Raw genomic sequence first — 18963 nt, forward strand, 5'->3', positions numbered from 1 at the left:
AGTTTTAATGGCGCCCGCGTATGCAGACGACCAATTAAATGAGGCTTTCGAACATTCAATTTCCCTCTGTGAAAGGCACATTCTTTATTTCTTCCCGTCTCTCCTGTGTTCTCCTGCGTGGCGGTTCCACTATTTGCTTTGGATGTAAATTCGCACCATGCATGGGGGGAGGAGGGGGCATGAGATGTGTCATATTGTCGAGTAACAAGTGTTGCAGCTCCACTGGGACTTGGTGGGTTATTGAGATTCAGAACCTTAAATGCAGAGCTGCTGAGTCTCCTTTGATATTTGGAAACCGTGGCCTTCAGCACACAGGCTGCTTTGATATGCACATTTTGAATGGAGAGAAATCAATTGAATTGAATACAGAGCTCGCTCTGCTTTTGTCTTTAATTCCTTCGTGCTTGCAAGAAAGTAATTGATTTCGGACACACCTGTATATTTTCTCAGATCCATAAGGCCAAAGAGGGGTAGAGCAAGTGCATTTGCGTTCCTTTGGTTATTGGAGCCACACTAAATAGCTCTGTAACCATGAACTCAATGCACAGTTTGGCCTTCTGGACTCATTACCGACATCCTGCAGAGCGGTGGGTAGAAGAAGGCTGATAACCGTAATGGCAGTTTGTTGCATAAACCTTTAGAACTTATGTGCAGGCATTTTGTCATCTTTCTGTTAGCAGATTGTTGAACATAAGACGGTGTGCACGCTGGTTCTCCAAGAGCTTTTAACAGCTTACTTATTTCCTCGGTGAAATTGACCATCACTGATATGTAAAGTAGTACGTCTCCACATTATTTTCATCCGCCAGTAACTCACCGCCAACACGCTGTCACTGATTTGCTGCCGTTAAAAGTCCTCACAACAACTGCAGTGATTCAGCGGCGACTTATTTCATTGTCTTCTGGTCGAAGGATGAATCCGTTGAATGAACAGTTGCAGAAAGAGAACTTCTGAAGCTTGTAACACGTACTCCTCTCAAGGCATAACATTTTTCTCCTTAACGTTTCGTGAGATCGCTCTGACGCAGAAGGCAATAAAGAAGAAAAATATCTGCAGAAGATTGACTGGAATAAACCTCCAGGATCACCGCCGATTCCCCCATTTTGCTCTAATGCGCGGCTGCAACCTCTAATGCCGTTCTCATTTGACTGATTGGTTCTCCGGCGGTTGTAATTACTAAACGTCTTCAGCCGGGGGCCTTTGTGTTTCACACAGGCGAGGGACCGACTTTGTCTCAATTAGCTTTCGGTTTTATCTCCTCTCCCTTTCTCTCCACCTCACACCTCAGTGGCGCTGACAAGGATGTTTGTACCTGCTATACACAGCGGCGATATCGGCGCCATCCGTGCCACGACTTTGAAGATTAGTCGGCGAACCGTGAAGGAAGCTTTTGAAGTGTCGGGGATTCTTTGAAGTTTTGCAACGCCGTTTTTTTTTTTCATTCTCTAGTCGATGGGCTACGCGGAGTTTCTGTTACCTGTTTGAACATTTAGTCCGGCAATAAGAGGAGGTGGGGGAAGGGAGGGGGGGGGGTGCGCAGTCACACGCATCAACATAACATGATGGAGATTTGTATCATCAAAGGTCCATCTGAGCGGCGTTTCAAGCCGGCGTCTTCCTCCACGCTCCAGCGTCAAAGCTGTTTGCTTTGATAAGCATCTTCCTCTTCGGGAGTTCGCTGGAAGTAAAACTAGGCGGACACCTCCTCGCGTCGTATTTACATATTTCAGATTGCCTTGTTAAACCAACAAGTGGATTGAGAAAGTGTAATTGTGTAAAAGGCCTTCCACGCAGTCCCGAATACCAACACTCGTGCAGATGTGTATCCTCGGCAGCGGTTAAGTGGAGGAAACTTTGCACTTGGCAGGCAAAATCATCATGCGATAAGTGTGGCATTGGAAACAGAAAAGCCTGCTCGTTGAAGCCTGACGGCCACAGCCAGGTGATCCTGGCCAGGCCGACTCTCCCCGGCCGCTCTCCTCCATGCGGAAATTAATGAACGTCCAGTGGCTTGATTGATGGTGTTGCTGGAGGTGCGAGCGCGAGCGCGGTCGGGGCAGCTGCACCGCCACCAGCGGGAAGATGACACCAACACTCGGGGGGTGGGGGGGGTGGCCGAGAAAGCGAAAGCGCTTCAAGCGAAAGGCGGGGGTGGGGTGGGGGGGGGGGCCACAGGCAAAGGCATCTGCTAATCCTCTGCTCACACGCGGGTCGTGGCCACAGATGGCCGAGCACCACCCGACCACCCCGACCCCCCATCTGCACCACCACCGGAGAAGAGGCGATGCCAAATATATATATATAGATATATATATATATATATATTCATCGTCCCTGTAACCCTTGGACTCCAAAACAGAACACGCACCGTTCATGAGTCCACGCGAGGGGCAGCGGGTGCTCAGACTGAAAAATGTGCTTATTTCGAAGACACAGTGCAGATAATATTCGCACTCGGATGCATAATAAGTCCATAAACGAAAGCTGTGAATATTAAGGTCATTTCAATTCCACTGAGCTGTTGCCAAGTCTTTGAAGCCCCCCCCCAAAAAATAGCTTGTCATCCTTCCACAATACGGCCCGTTGAGCACCCAGGGGCGCCCGTAAATAAGAAGCAACATTCTAAATGCAAACTGGTAATTGTGAGAGCGGAGAACAAGATTAAATGCAACGTCCCCTATTCTGACAAAACGCACTGTTTGGCTCCACGGCGGCTTCTGGAGCTGGAAGCCAGGGCCGCGGCACACTTTTAAAAGTGCAGATTGATGGAGAGTCTGGGTTTTGTTTTACTTCTCCCGCAGAGTAGATGTTAATACATGCTAATTTGCCCCCATTAAAAATTTGTCCCAGCTGCAGCTGCAACTTGGAGCGCTAATGATGACACATGCAGATTTAATGAGGAGAGCAGAACGGTCAACGGCCCAAATACATTAGACCCACCACATCAAGGCGCACCTCTACTGCATCGCGTCACATTTCAACAAGTCATTGTACTTAAAAAAGAAGATATTTTCAGAATAGTCTTCGTAAGCAATATGCAAAAGTCCAATGTCCAATGTGCAAAATAGTTATGTATTGTTAACATTTAATGAAATGCTTGTGTGCTGCTTGCTATAACATGCTTTCATTTGAATTGGCTATAATCAACGTTTTTCATTCTAACATGAATACTTGTATGTGGAGGAAGAGGTGCAATGTAACAAGTGTCTCACAGTTGCTGCAGTCCCACTTATAGTCACTCTAATACGATATGAAACTGGCATCAGTGTAAATTTAATAGTGATACTGTCGATGAACATAATCATCCATCAGTCTGCAGCCCTTCGCGAAAGCATGAGTCTTAAAAATGGAGCTGCAAACGGCATGAACGTTGATGAAAATTTGAGCGTGAATGGAATGAGCACGGAGACATGTTAAGTTGAATAGTTTATTATCGGTTTATTCACTTTCCCATTTCCATTTTGTGACGCTCCTTTCCACCACGTCTCCGAGATAACCCGTTGCGTTCAGAGCATCTGATGACTTAGAGCCATTGCCCCCACCCCCCCCCCCCCGAACCCATGTACGTTTAATCTCCTGTGTCTTGCACTAAACCCGAAGGATCCACCGCGGCGTTGGTGTTGCTGAGCGACCGACGTGCTCGTACGCGCCCCGATTGTGTCGGCGACTCTTAAAGCAGATGCCGTTTGTCCGATTGCTCGTTTCGTGAAGACGGGGACATTTCACACGGCCTTGGAATATCCCCCGGAGCCATGTTCTGTAGTGGGGAGGGAACATTGAAAAGGATGTGTCATAAAGCGCCCCGCCGCCATGCTAACCCATCAAATTGGATTAAGAGAGATTGATCTATTCTGCGCCCCAACAGCTTCACTGTGTTTGACCGGATTAGTTTCATTGGCCTTTGCAGCTGCATTCTGCCATTGGAAGAAATGCAATCCTGTCATTGCACTTGGAAGTGTTCCCCCCTGTCCATCACAAACAGCCGACTCCCCCCCCCCCCCCTTCTCGGACAAAAACAAATGCCGCTGCTCGTGTATCATCCCGTGTCACCGTGTCCCTCCCGCCTCATTCCACCCATTTCCCCTCTGCAGGTGAACGCGGGCCAACTGGCTCCATTTGCATCCCAGCTAATTGTCTCTCTGCTCCGGGCTTTCTGATAGCTGATTTGGTTTTTTGTTTTTTTTAAACAGAGTTTGGAGGGAAGAAATAAAAGGTCGAGGCTCCAGAGTGTGCAGACACCGTTTGTAGTGGAATGAGGTTTGCTGCAGGTGTAAGAAGGCTGTGATGAAACGTATAAGGAACATACGGGGAGGCTCTTCTCCCCCGACCACTCCAGTAAAATAGTATTCTCTTTCTACCTTTCAATGTAGTATAATAAGCAACATCTAGCAGTATGGCCTCAGGAACAAAAAGAACAATTGTGGTTGCCTTGACAAAACGCTCAATTAACGTCCCAGTGTGCACGAATGCATCAGCATGAATTAACCCTAACTATGTTTTCACAAGTGTACAATCAGCTTAAACTAAGAATTGCTGTGTTGTTGTTGCCTAGAATGAGCCCCTCAAATGTATTTACATATATCTCTATAGAGGCATATATATATATATATATATATATATATATATATATATATATATATGTATTCCTATGTGATGGGAGAGCACCAGTAAATGCCGGCTGGAGGTGGAGTGAGTAATCAAAGCTTGTGATTCAGAAGAACAGAAAAAAACATTAATATTATTGTCTTAGTTTACACCATTATTACACCATTATTTTAGGTTACTGTTTTAAAATATGAAAAAATGAGGCCTACTGGACAAGCAGAGTCAGGATAACAGTAAAAGATTTTGTGTTAGTTTGCAACACTGAGCTTTAAACCTGTTCTTCATCTCGTGTTTATAGTTAATATGTCTTCAACATACGAACGCTAGCGTTTGTTCGTTTTTTCCTGACATCCCTGCTAACGTTAGCCTTGTAGCTCCTATTTGGTCTCCATCATCTCATTGCAGATATGTGCATGTAGCTGTTAAATACTCCAGTGTACGTAGCTGGTCTGCTAGTTTGGTGCTGGCCAGCTGTACGCATACAATGCGTTGGAAATGAATCACTTTAAGCTCCTCTATTAACATTACAGATTGAACGTCATTATCCAAAAGAGAAAATTGCATAAATGGATGAAAGGCACTGATGCAACAAATAAAAAGGCCAAACAACGCAGAAAATCACTACGAGGAATGATAAAAGCTTTCAGCTGACTCGTCATTGTATTCTAACCACTATATATTCTTCTAAAACCAGCAATGCAGAGGAATTTCTCAGCTCTGGCTCCGTGCAGATGTTTACACAGGCACAGACCCTTCATGTCGCCTCATTATGGGTCTGGAAAATAAAAACACTTTACCAAAGACGTGTTTTTTTTTCTGTGTTGTTCTGACAATAGAACGCTCTGTGAGAGTCGTGAGCTGCAATACTGTGTAAATATCACGCTTAGTCATTTATCCTTCTGCAGCGCTTCAAGCATCGTTGCCGGGCAGAATTACAGCTGTTTTGTTTCTTTTTATAGACCCTATCTGCTGACTTCTTGCCAAGGTGATTTACAGCCCAACACTTCACACCTTGACTCACAAAATAAAAGGGCAGCGGATTCAAAACGTGGAGGAAAATTAGGTCTGTGTCTGGAAAACCGACCTCCTTTTTCAGGCTGCAGGTAGAATCGGGGATGTGTGATTTAATTGTCCACTATCTGCTTTGTGTTAGACCAGATTCCCTTTCCCTTTCAATTCAGACGAGATGCTGTGACTGCACTTTGTCTTTTTGGGGGGGGGGTAGAACAGCTTCACCCTCTTTCACAAAGGAGCTCAGCCGTACTGGCTGGTTGCACCACAGAAATGCTCATGCAGCCCACAATACGAACAGCAGCATTGATTTACAAAGTGAGGGAATTTATTTGCTCGGCCGTTGCCGTTGTCGCTTTCGCCGGCGGAGAGACACGCGTTTTAAGACAAGATATAAGTGGAAGGAGTGCACGAAGCCACCGTTCCACCTCTGCGGTGCATTTGAAAAGGTGCGTCGGGCTCCGGCGCTCTCTGTTCCGTCTGGCTGAGCGGCTTCTCCACGCTTCTCTCCGTCCGTCCGGCTGCCTTGGCAACAATCAGAGCAGAGTGGCAGAGAGAAGTGAGGGAATTACAAAAAGGAATCAACTCAAAGGAGATCCCTCCTCCCATGGAAAGAATGTGCATAAATCAGGCAGGTGGCCGGAGCCCAACAACAACAACAACCCCTTAAGGGCCGATGTGCTCCATAATACGGCTTCTTCCACACCGAATCCTGACTCGCCCGCCCAAAACCGCAGTGCTGACCGTGGTGCTTTTTTACTTAAAAAAAAAAAAGTGTATAAAAAGGCCTGCAAGGATTTTCCGCAATGCATCGAGAGCAAAGTGTTTCATTCCAAAAGCAGACGTCCACCTTTTGAAAATACGTGACACCTGTTCTGACAGGAGCACATTGGCATGAAAGCTGAAATGAAGACTTAACTGTCTCCTGCTCTTTGCTGACAAAGAGGCAGCGCTGTGGAAGCTGTAATCATTTTTAAAGAGCAGGCTTTGAACACCAGGTCCTCATTTTTTTTTCTCTAAAAGCCATTTGAAGGCTACATTTCTGGTTTCAAGCTCTTCTTTGTGCTTTTTTTTTCAATAAAAAATGTCAAGCCTTTTTGCAATTATTTTTCCAAATTACTCTCTCGATGACTCTCACTTCCCGTGCGGCTTCTCCCTTTGACGTTATCACCCGATAGGACGAGAAGCTTAATGGACGTTGTAAATAAACTAAACAGCGAGGTCAGCGGGAAAACCGCTGATGGAATAAATTGCCGTCCGGCTCCAAGGAAAACAACAGAGAAGACAACATGAAATATAAGAGTGAGGAGTGGTGAAAGCGCTCCGTGACCGCTGCCCGCTCCTGATTTATCTGAGGAGAGGCAATCTAGCGCTTCTCTGCTGATTCCCTGACCTGTCAGCGCGGGACGGTCGCCGGCCTGCGCGCTTAAAACGCCGTTAGCAGGCGGGCGCGGCGCCCATGTGAGTCAGCGATTAATACCCATAAATAAACGTCAAGGCCGCTCGAGAGATGGCGGAGGAGGGGTTTTGAACAACGACACGTGACCCCCCACCCCACCCCTCGTGGTGGCTGTGGGACGGAGTGGGAGCGTGCGTGATGTCACGCTCAGGTACAGTGGATGCATGGCGGGAAAATCTCTCTCCCCGGCCGTACCGAGGAACGCCACCGTCACTCCGGGATCGCGTCGCGTTCCACATGATCTCAGGCCGCGCCGTAATTAGCTGAACAAACCCGTTATGGGGGCGAAGGAGCTACGTTGTGCAATCGGGGAGACAAAGAGGCCACGCGGCGCCGAGGCTCCGCTCTGGCGTTCCACAGCCTCCTGCACCGGACAAATTAACTTGTGTGTGTGTGTGCAAATGTTTTGTAATATTCCAACCACATTGGAAGTTACCTTGGTAACTAATCCCATTTACCGAGGATTTGATCCATTATTCGGGTTCTTCCTCTCAAAGATTAATAGTTGTTTTCACGGGGTGTCAGAAACAGAGAGTCAGAGGAAGCAAATATTGAATATTCAGTCCTTTCTTCACAATGTTTCACGTTGTACAATGCACAAGTGTAATTCGGTTTGTAATAGAAACTGTTTAAACCCTGGATTTCTACTGCTAAATTAAAAAGACAATATGTAGGATATATTCGCAAAGTCATCATCTTTATTTTTTTTATTAAATATAGAACAGTGCATCCTTTCCTTGGGAGTTATATATATTTAGCCTCTGCAGCCTTTCATAAAAACTAACATTCAGGTGAAGAAAAAGGTCACAAAAGCCGAGTGTCTGAACAAAACTGTATCACAACCTCCGCATTGTGTGATCAACGGCACACGAAGCATTAGTGATGCAACAATGTGGGAATTGAGGTATTAAATTGAAAACGAGCGTAATAAAATTACACAATAAGTGTTTAGCGGTATCAGCTGGACTTAGCCTGCCCCAAACCTCTAAAGCTATGTCCTCCCATCCCCTCCCCCCCTCCCCATCTGTCTGTGTCCCAGGAGGGCAACTGGAGGAGAATGACTGGTAAACTCCAAACCAGCAACGTGACCAACAAGAATGACCCGCGCTCGCTGAACTCCAGAGTCTTTATCGGCAACCTCAACACGACCATCGTCAAGAAGACCGACATAGAGGTCATCTTCGCCAAGTACGGCAAGATAGTGGGCTGCTCCGTGCACAAAGGTTACGCCTTCGTACAGTACTTGAACGAGAGGAACGCCCGGGCAGCCGTGGCGGGAGAAAATGCCCGAGTCATCGCTGGACAGCCTCTCGGTGAGTCCTCTCTTTCTTCCACTCTTTGCCACAGGAGTGGATTGTCTCTGTCGGGAGCACAAAACACCTCGGGCATCTCCCAGGCTTTCGGTTTAGAACCTCTCAGGGCTCCTAAACGCTGAAGTGCCTGTGTTTGTTTCTACGCTGTTTTGTTGAAAATCCCCGCTGAATCCACTAAACGAACCACCGGCAAATGTGAGCACCGTTTGATTTTAGCACTTACCAGGCAGCAGCTCGCAGAAAGTATGTCAACGTTGTAGTGACACACGTGTTAGAGCAGCAGTTGTTAAGTGGCAGGATGCAGCAACACACACACACACACACATGTTATGCAACTAGATTTGTCTCTATTGTGCATGCGCTGTGCAAAGGGTTGTATCTGTAGATGTTGCGTGTGAAATGTCTTTTATTGGTTTTGCTCAGAATAAGGTAAATATCAGGAGGAGACAATGAAAGATGGAAGTGAAGATGGATTATTATGAGGTCCCCATAAGCGTCCACCTTACGGGAATTTAGATTTGGGACACTTTGGGTGGAGGTGTGGGAGATGGGTGAACCCCAACCTCACAACATGTCTCTCAGGTCTATTTACATCCATTCATTCCGATGGGGCCGGCATTGATCTCCGAACTGATCCTTAACGCTGCTTTTTGGGCTCGAGAAGTAACTTCCTGTGGTGAACAAGCAATAATTCATTGATGAATCTAAAACTGGGCCAGGCTTCCATTGACAAACACTCAAGGTTTCGGTCAAACTGGACCAAACGGGTCTTTAAGAACTGGGATGGATTATTTAAATGTAGAATATATACAAAGTCGGCATTTACCAACAAATCCCCACAATGAAAGCCAGACGGATTTAGCAGTGATGATAAAGTTCTCCAGGTGGAGACTTTTGTTGACAGAACTATGTCGCGTGTCACTTGAGCGGCGTCGCTCTGATCTCAGGGAGGCAAGAGGGTTGCTTCAGCTGTGGTTTTGGGAAGTTAGATAAAGTCTGAGTGTCCACTGGCTTGAAGATAATCTCTTAAACGCTGGTGCGCTCTGCCTCTCCATCAAACAGCATCCTCAGGGTGGATTTTGGGGGTTAGGTTGCAAGTTAAAGGAGACAGGTTTTCTGCAACATAATGAGCACAACCGGGTCGACTAGTTCGAGGGCTTTCCCCTTTGAAAACAACACCCCCCCCCCCCCCCCCCCCCCCCCCGTCCGTTAACTCCTGTCTTAATGAAGGTTGGTTCTAACTCATGTGCAGGAAAAATCTAATATTTCAAGAGAGAAGATACGGAGCTCATTTAAAGGTTGCGTCTCCTCTGCATCAAAAGGACAGACTGCATTTATCAACCTAAACATCACAACAGTAATCTGACTCGACTGTCACGGCCTCTTCTGAAATCCATTTGGCTGCAGAGGCAGCGATTCTTCATCCGCCGTCCTATATTGCAAAGATGGTGGCTGATTTATGACGGCCTGTCTGTTTGGACAGGTATGAAATGTAACCTTTCCACGGGGGAACAAATGTGATGCTAAGAAGTGATTTTCTGATCTGATTCCACTGCAGCAATGGATGGAGGACGGAAAAGACAACAATCAAACAGCAAGTAACCCGGAGCTCTGTTTGCCTGTTTAATGGCGGTTAACATGTTTTTGTATTAGCTTCATATTTGGCCGTGTGAATGTTTTCAATAGCAGAAAAACACATCAGTTAGCAAAACAAAGTCGCAACCAGAACATCCGCCGCGCAGATCCGAAACCATCACCGAGCACTCTGACGTTTCCATAGCGACAGTGAGTTTTAATTCTTACTTTCCTGCAGATCTTTTGATTCCCTTCATGTGTGATTTCTTGCTTTTGGGTTGAGAACGCCGACACAATCAAAAGCATTGTCATCCAAACTGACCCGGAGGCAAAGTCATCGTCGTTATCACTCAATCTACAAGTCGTGTGGCGGGAGCGTAACTGCGAGATACATTCTTACATTGACAATTAAGTCACACCCTCAGTCCCAGTCGCTGAAGCCGATGCTTCCTCTGTTAGCATGGCGAAGGAATGAATCAGCCACATAGGGAAGAACGACCTCCACGAAGGAAAAACCTTGTGGTCACATCTGTAGGTGACCACATTTTGCCACTGCATTCAGGCTGTGTGTTCCCACCGCCCTTCGGCTGCACGGATCGCCCTCGGAGAGGAGTGGAGCGCGCCGTCGTGCGGGTCTGCGGTGGTCAGAGGAGCTCAGCGGAAATAATCACATCACACCACGAGCGCGCGGATCCACCTCGGCCGCCCCGACGCGCCGCCGATGACTAATCTCTGCACCGGATGACACAAGCGTCAAGGGTCGTAGCCGGCCGCCGCCACGGAAGATGCGACTGTCACGCTGCGCGCTTGTGTTTGTGTGTGTGTGTGTGTGTGTGTGTGGAAAGCGACTGATGAACAAAAAGCAAAAATTCTATTACAGCACAGCTGGCTTCCTCCCCTCCGCTCAGTGGGAAAAAAGTCAATGCTCCATTACCTTATCTATACATAGCGCTTCACGAGATCAAATTGTGGATTGTGCGCACAGCAATCATTACTAAGTAGCAGTGTGTGCACTGCTATTCTGGATGGAGCTGTCTCTACACAATTTAAAGTTAAGAAATTCCCCTAACAGCACTCCGCATGGGGCAGGAACACTCAAAGCCAGACGGGGTCGCAATTAATAAGATGAAGTATACAAATCCTTTGAAAACCAGGAGCTGAAATCAATCTGACTGTTCCGCTGCTCTGAAGTCTTTTTTCTTCACCTGGGGAGGGATGCTAATGAGTTGTCATGGTTGCTTAGTAACAGGGTCACTTGCAACTGCAAAAAAAAAAAACGGGAAACCTAACCTAAGGTTAACTTCTACCGAGGAGTCGATGGAGCAGAAAGAAAGAAAATCCACCAGTCTGACTGCATGAAATGCAAAGAGGAAATTCAACAATGTCATCCAGAATATGAGAGGAACACAGACCACCGCCTCCACGGCGCCGCCATCCCCAAAACGTCTATTAGTTCAGTCTCTCCAGAGCCAATGGCAACCAAAACCAATCATATTATTAGTTCGTAAATGACGTGTTTGTCTTGTCTGGCCGAGTGAAGCCTAATATCAGTAATTATATGGGATCTCTGCCTGTACAACACTCCCACATCCGTACACCGAAGGCGGCGGCTGCCACACGAGACCCCCGACCTGTCCGTCGGCATCTTCTCCAGATGCCAGTTCACGCGCACACTCGCTCCCGAAGGCCGAGCCGTCATTCTGGGTTCAGCTTCCGGATCAGCGTCCGTCCAGTGAACCTGCCGGTCTTCCGATTGGCGGGCGGACGACCTCCCGAGCCACGACCGCCGCCACAAACATCTCTACCTTTGTTGTTGTTGTTGTTGTTGTTGTGTGTTCACTTCCCTCCGGCTGGAAGCCGAGTGGGGAACGCGGCGTTGACGTGATGATTGCTGGCACCACGTCTCCTGTATCTCCTCCTCCTCCCGTCAAAGAGCGACGGATTGTTCCCGAGTCCCCCGGGGTCCACGTGCAGACAACGACAGCGTGCTCAACTCAAGGCCCTTTGGAAGAGTTTCACTCGAAGACGCGAGCTGCCCCGGAGAAGGCAGAGAGGTTAATAACAGAGCGAGAGGCCCGCTAACGACGTCTCCGGAGGGTCCGTCTGGAAGCCGCCACGCCCGGAGAATCTTCCCTTCCCGTTGAGCGTCCTGACCCCGACGGCTCTGCGTTCCCCTTCCCACCTGGAAGTTTCGTGCTGAAGGTCCATCCCATTACAATGTTAATGTCCACGGCGAAGGATAATGTGTGATGGATCACCGGCGATGCCGCCTCCAAATGGCACTGGCAAGAGTTGGGCACATAAATAATAAAGTGATTTAGATGCTAAATCCATCCTAAGCGGATTACAGAGGCAGCGGCACCGCCATCAATCGTCGTTTTGGGCCAACGCGATGCATAGCAAGGACCGCGGAACGCAGGAGCGTCTCGGGAAGAAGGGGGGGGGGGGGGCGAGCAGACGCAGGTGGGGGCTCTGCTTTACATGTGCAGTGTGTAAAAGGTGGGGTTTGTGCCCCGTGACATGTGTAAAAACATACACCCAAAGGAGGAAATGTTTGACGACCCATTTTTCTTTGTTGTTGATAACTGGCCAAATACAGCTGGTGCTTTGTCATCTTTGGAATATTTCCAGGCATCACTACAATGGGCTTTGATGGAATGAATGCTTTCTATTTTCTTAAAGGCCTTTTGTGGTTGTTTCATTTGGAAGTTGACAATTGTGCGACATTTGTGGAAAAACACCATGTTGACAATGTTGTTGGATCAGTGGCTTAAAGGTACTTTTTTTTCCCAATACGTTTGTCAGCCATGTGACTTTTGTATTAAACTAATATCCCCTTTGGAAAAACATATATATATATATATATATATATATACATTAGAACATTTTTCTTAACTACTGCTGACACACAATCACATCCCAATGTTTTTCCTCCTGTCTTTGTTTTTATCATTTTTCACATTGTTCAGCTTTTGAAATCCCTGATAGTTGATCAAATACTGTCACACAGTTTGAGCTGCAATGTCACCGTCTCTGACTCCGAGTGAGAGTTTGTTGTTGTTTACTTAAACACGAAAACACTAGAGGATCCAGGCGGAGAAAAAAAAGTCATTTGCAACACTTTCTCGCAAAATACACGCAACTCCTCCAATCTGTAAATATCTAAGTCTTACAGATATAAGAGAATACCAGAGGGGGATTTTATTTATTTTTCTTTAATGTCAATCCAAACCAATCAATTCTCTCTCTCTCATTCACATTAGTATTCTCAGGCTCGCGTTCACTTTGAAATTTGCATAGATAATTCCAGCTAAGTATACACAATAACTGCACAGCTTGGTAACTTTATTTAGAGCGCCAGGTTCGGAGGCATGAACAGTCGTGAGCGAGGGGCCTTATGGGCATCGCCATATGCAGCTAGACGGGCCAATTCTCCCTGATCCATCGGACTGAGCCTTGCCAAAGCCAACCCCATAAGGCCCCCACTGTGTCTTTCATGTCCCCGTGTATGCAGCCGAGGCTGTGAGAGTATTCAGTGTGCCTGAGCACGCGCCTGTGTGTGTGTGTGTGTGTGTGTGTGTGTGTGTCCACGTGTGCCTGCAGGAGGGAAACGCTGGAGAACTCGGGTCGGTGCCTCTCGCGCGGAAGGATTTCACACAAACCGTATCGGTACATGATCGCTCTAGTTTCTTTGCTCCCTTATTCCCTTCGTCCCCTCCTCTCCATGTCTCGCCTCGTCCTTGCGGGTGATTAGAATGCGGCCCTGCTTGTCCGTCTCCTCCCTCGTTAATCACGCCCCGAGAGACGGGGCCGGACGTTGAACGCGCAGTCGTCCCGACCCCGTAAACTGCAGGCACGGAGCAGCGTGCGGGCTCACAACATGGAGGATTTACACCAGCTGCAACGTGACGGATGTGAGGACGTGTTTCTCTTTGTGGAAACAATACTGGAGACATTTAGAGATTGTCATTGTCGCAACTAATAGGCTTTAATAAAACCGCCCAGGAAAGCACAGGATCTCTTATTGTGTGTGTCTGTCCCTCGCGTTCTCTTTCAAGCATACGGACAAACGCTTCAGTGGGACACGAGGCGCAGCGTGGACAAAGTGAGACGGATTACCGGGTGCATTTTGGCAGGAGAAACTGGGGCTAATTCTCTGATTGGAAACCTGGGTTCAGAAGGCAGAGAGACACTGAGCTGCGAAACAGAGTCGGGGCAGGAACCTCTGCATGCGAAGTAGCCAGCGGGACGCGTTTAGTACTTCGAGTCACGATCACCTCAGCCAAAACAATCGCATTTCACAATATGATGCTTTTCAAGTGCATCTAAAACAAGCCGCAGTCACTTTACCAAACATTTTGTTTGGAGAGAAATATTGCTTTTGGAGGTGGGGGGGTGCATCCCAGGGGACGTCCAGTGGAATGCATGATCCACAAAAATAAAGGACAAAGAAGATAGTTCAAACCTGCCTTCAAAATGAATAGAAAGAGCACACTGTAAAATATGTGCATGCGTCAACAACGTGTCCATCAGGAAACCGACTTCCTGCAACTGACTAACGACGGACGGTGTTCTCTGTGATACGGTTACGCAGACGACACAGTAGCTCATGTATCTGCCTTGATTTTAATTTGATTCGTGTATCTTAATTGAAACGCTGCTTTCTTTTTGAAAGGATTAAACAAAAACAGCAGCAGGAACAGGAAGTCCTGCGTGATGCGGCACAGAGGAAAGGCTGCTAATAAGGAAGACAATCAAAGTCTCCTTGAATCAAACGCGACCGCCTGTGTTCTTCGAAAGCACAAAGACTTCGTCACGTTAAAAAAAAAAAAGCGCACAAGCCATTTTTGAAAAGGGTAACTACTTAATCCCTAATGTTGTGTTTGGGAGACGCCCGGCCCGTTTTTCAATGCTTAATGTTAAATCCTTTATACTCTGTCACCTTCAGCAAAGGTGCAGGGCCCAGTTTGTGGCGAGAGCCGGTCATTACTTTGCCACATATTGGCTTTTAATAAGGTCACAAGAAGCTGTGGGTTGTGTTTTAAAACTTAAATCCAATACACCGAACACACCCACTTTAGAGACATGACAAGTCTATTCAAAGTCTAATCAGTTTTTGAGGTGTTGAACTAGATTACCGTCCCTACGTCTGTGCCAGCGGCAAGACCTAAACTATAACTTCAATGCCGACATGAGTCAGCGAGCAAATGGCCCGTCCGTCTTCATCCTATCTTCCGTCTGACCGACCAGCCACCTCGCACTCCAAGGCTTTGCGTCTTCACCGCCGTCGGGCCGAGGACGACCCCCCCGAAGCTCCTGTCCCGCCGCCGCGGGTTAGTGAATAAAAGGATGGAGGCTCAGGCTGAGGTGGAGGAATAGCATCGTCCCGAAGCCTAACAAGCGTCCTGGCTGAGATCGGTTCATTATTATTACATCCGCCTGCAGGAGGAAGAGCGAGCCAGAGGACCCGGCGGCATGGCGGGGGGGTGGGGGAGGGGCCTCGGACCACTGGAGAAGAACGGAGTTGTGTAATTGTTCCCCCTGCACAAACAGAGAGGGATGTTTACGTCGGAGCGCTTAGGTCCACACGCAGTGAATGAACGGCTCGCCGTTTGACGTATGGGTGGAACTTTACTAGATGTGGAGGTTTATGATTGAACAAGATGAGCTCAAGGAGGCTTCACACGCGAAGCAGACTGCGGTTGATCCACATCATTCTCGATCCCCGTCTGTAACACATAATAAATTGAGCGGGATCGAATCCTCGTCTTTATTAGATGCTCGGAGGAAATGTTCCGGAGCGCGACGCCGACGCATGGAGGCCTAAGTGCGATGACCCGCAGCAACAGTGAAAGGAAATAGTCCTGTCTGCGGTCAGCAATCAGCATTTTCCTTCTTGTGATCCGATCCGCGACTCGAAACAATTACACAATCCGATCCGTTAGTACCTGCCCCCCCCCCACATCCTGACGATGTGTACCAAGAGTAATGAGCCTTTGGTGTTGGATTAGTGTCCTTGCAGCTGGGAGATAATACCTCTGTACGAAGGCCGTGTGTTTGTGCTGCAGGTGTGACCGAGGCCTCTGCAGCGCGACCTTTTTCCGCAGAGCTCCAGCTAAACGGACAGATGTTCTTAACACCGACCCCAGGAATGGAAAACCTGCCCTTTCACACGCCCACAACAATTGATTCAGTCAGTCATGTCTGTTTATTAATTCACCCCGCGATGGTCGATCCGCACCTCGGGGCGGAACGATTAAAAAAAAAGGGATCCGGGGGGGGGGGCGATTAAAAGGTGACGCATCGTGCGAGCGACGCTCTGTGACTTGTGATTACACATGCGCTGATAATCACCGCGACCCCGCAGGGTTCCTGAGGGCTGGACCCCCCCCCCCCCTTCCAAATTAGGAATCGCTGTGACACACTGGGGAGTGAGGATGGACACTAGGAACCAGAAGAGACAGTAAAACACGGCCCATAGCGTCGCCCCGAGCGCTCTCGTGCTCTCTGTGTGTCCCCCCCCCCGTCTCCTCGCTCTTCCTCACGCTACTTTGCTTCCACCCTTCCCTCGTTCCTCGCCCCCCCTCCACACCCTCTTACTCACGAGGCCTCGTTTGCCGATCCGAGGCCCCCCGTGAGTCACCACAGCGCGGAACACTGACTCACAGCTGGAGGGCCGGACCCGGGCCGGGCGCCGCCCTCCTGCAGAAGGTCACGCGGAGCATTACGGCGTCTGAGTACCTCAAGTTCATTGCATGTCACCACTTTGCAAGAAGGAACCTCCCTGACACCATCCGGGCCCAGTTTACCGTCGGGCCGTAAACCGTTCCGAGGTACTCGGAGCGCTGTTTAGGTCAGCGGTGCGTGACAAACCGTCCACTTGGCCTTCGTAGACCTCCAGCTACTGGGCTATTTCGGGTAGCGGGTGGAGCGGCTACGGGGAATTACTCCACCGCTGAGGAGACACGGATTTGTTCTTGACTTAAGACCTGCGCGCAAACATATGTCGAATTAAGCAACACGTCTGTTACGTTCACACAAACCTCACTTATCGGGAAACCCTTTTCTCAAACGCACCTTCTTCTCCTTTTATCGGTTTCCTCCTTTGTTACCGGTATGGATTTAATTAAGGAAATCAGAAAGTTGACCTCTTCATGACAAAAAAAAAAAAGAAAAGAAAAAAGTGTGATTTTGCGTGTCCTTTGAGGATTTGATTAAAACGCCGAAGCGCCTGCTCGCTCGGTGAAACTCCCTTCGGATTAAAGTCGGCTGAAGAGATACCGGGTCCCGACGGGACGACCCAACGTCTACGGCTGCAGCTGTTGGGGGAGACGCACAGCTGTCTGCGTCCCCGGTGGGACCGGGGGGGTAATTGACAAGCTCAGGGAGGGGTCGCCTTCAATAGATGGCAGCTGGCTTGAAGAGCACGCCTGACCTTGGACGGCTCCTCGTGGCTTGTTCGCACGGCCCCATTAGCCCCGCCGCCACGGCCAAGACGCACCAAGGTGGCGAGCGATTAATCGTTCTGTAGAAGGAGGAACATTCGTTTGTTAAAAAACAAAGCGAGCAACATTTTAAATGGTGGATTCTTCTGGTTCGGGGTGCACCGTGCCCTGAAGTGAGTCACCCTCCCCCCCCTCCCGGCCCCCGTGTGCCTACCTGTGTGACAGAGTCATTAGTGAGCCGGCTCCGTATTTATGCACCCCACCTAACGGGGGGAGACGGGCCGCCGTCATCACTTTGACTTGCGGGAGCCGACCTGTCAAAGGAAATTTGAGCCTCGGCGAAGACGTCGCTTGTTATAACAAAAGGGGGAATTCATCAAGTGTTCATTTGGTTTGAGATGATGGGTCCCGACAGGCGTCAGGCTCGTCTCCCCAAACGGGGAGTAAATGGAGATCATGGAGTCAGCTGTGTGTGTGTGTGTGTGTGTGTGTGTGTGTGTGTGTGTGTGTGTGTGTGTTTGACTGTGTGGTGACTGAGCGCCACACTGTGGTCCACAGCAGTCATTGCTGCTTGTGACCTTCTCAACCAACACAGTAAGTTGCAGTGACACCTCCCAGATGTGTGCACACTGGCAACGCTTCTCCCTAAAATAACATTTTGATAAATTGAGGCTTTAGTTAACAGGAGACTGACTTTTCTTTTATTGATTAAACGTTGTTAGCATGAGCATCAACGTCCACCATTAATAATTCAAACTCTCAGCCTTATTTGTACTTAGACTTTTACATCTTGACGTCCAATAATTGTCCCTTGTGGGGACAGTTGATAGGTGCGCAGTGCAGGCAGAGCTGCCACAATCCTCATCCATACATCATCTGCACACACATGTTTACAATATTTATAATAATATTTCAAAACTGATCGATAAAAAGTCGAACCAAAGTAGATATTCATCTCAACTGGAGATAATAATTTATGAAAAAGGGAAGTCCATGGAACGCTTCTGCACCACAGCGACCCCTTCAGGAGACAAGAGGAGACGCTTTCTATAACAGGTGACGATGCCAAATGAGTGAAGACTATAAAAACAAAACACCTTTCAAGTAAAAATAAATCTGCGGCTTCTGTTTCCTCATCTGGATTTTTCTCGTTGTATCCAAGAACAAAGTGTTGCTGATTTCTTTGTTAGATGTTGTTAAACGTGTGTGCATTGTGTGCATAAAGAAAGAGGGATACATGATAATAATTAAGTTACACTTAAGGTTAGTGGCAGATTATTCAGTCCGATGGGCCCTTAGTTAAAGGTTTGACCTTCACACTAAAACAGCCATTTGTCCTCCTTGGTGCCACTTTTCAACTCATGACAAAAACATCACAGCTCGTTGGATCTCAGTTGCAGAATTCAAAAATAAAGTAAAGATTTCCTGTCTTTTCCTTTTCTCAGTCAGCCTCCATTACATCCAGGTGACATTGTTGTGTGTGAATCAGGTTTCTTCAAACCACCGAGCCGCTGACGCCGTCTGAGCTGAATTACACTCGGCCGCCTCTACTGA

The 18963-nt window shown here is 48.1% G+C and overlaps 1 protein-coding gene across 10 annotated transcripts in view; it reads left to right on the top strand.

Annotated features, from left to right (window-relative positions):
- ralylb (RALY RNA binding protein like b) overlaps positions 1–18963 on the top strand; it is a 59076-nt gene that overhangs the window by 18288 nt on the left and 21825 nt on the right. For all 10 annotated transcript variants that reach the window (XM_078096119.1, XM_078096114.1, XM_078096115.1 and 7 more), the window contains exon 2: positions 8116–8389. In XM_078096119.1, the coding sequence (XP_077952245.1) occupies positions 8134–8389 (256 nt within the window). In that variant the 5' untranslated portion in view covers positions 8116–8133. The remainder of the gene's footprint in view (positions 1–8115; positions 8390–18963) is intronic.

This window comes from Gasterosteus aculeatus, chromosome 21, assembly GCF_964276395.1.
Source record: "Gasterosteus aculeatus chromosome 21, fGasAcu3.hap1.1, whole genome shotgun sequence".
Classification (NCBI taxonomy): domain Eukaryota; kingdom Metazoa; phylum Chordata; class Actinopteri; order Perciformes; family Gasterosteidae; genus Gasterosteus; species Gasterosteus aculeatus.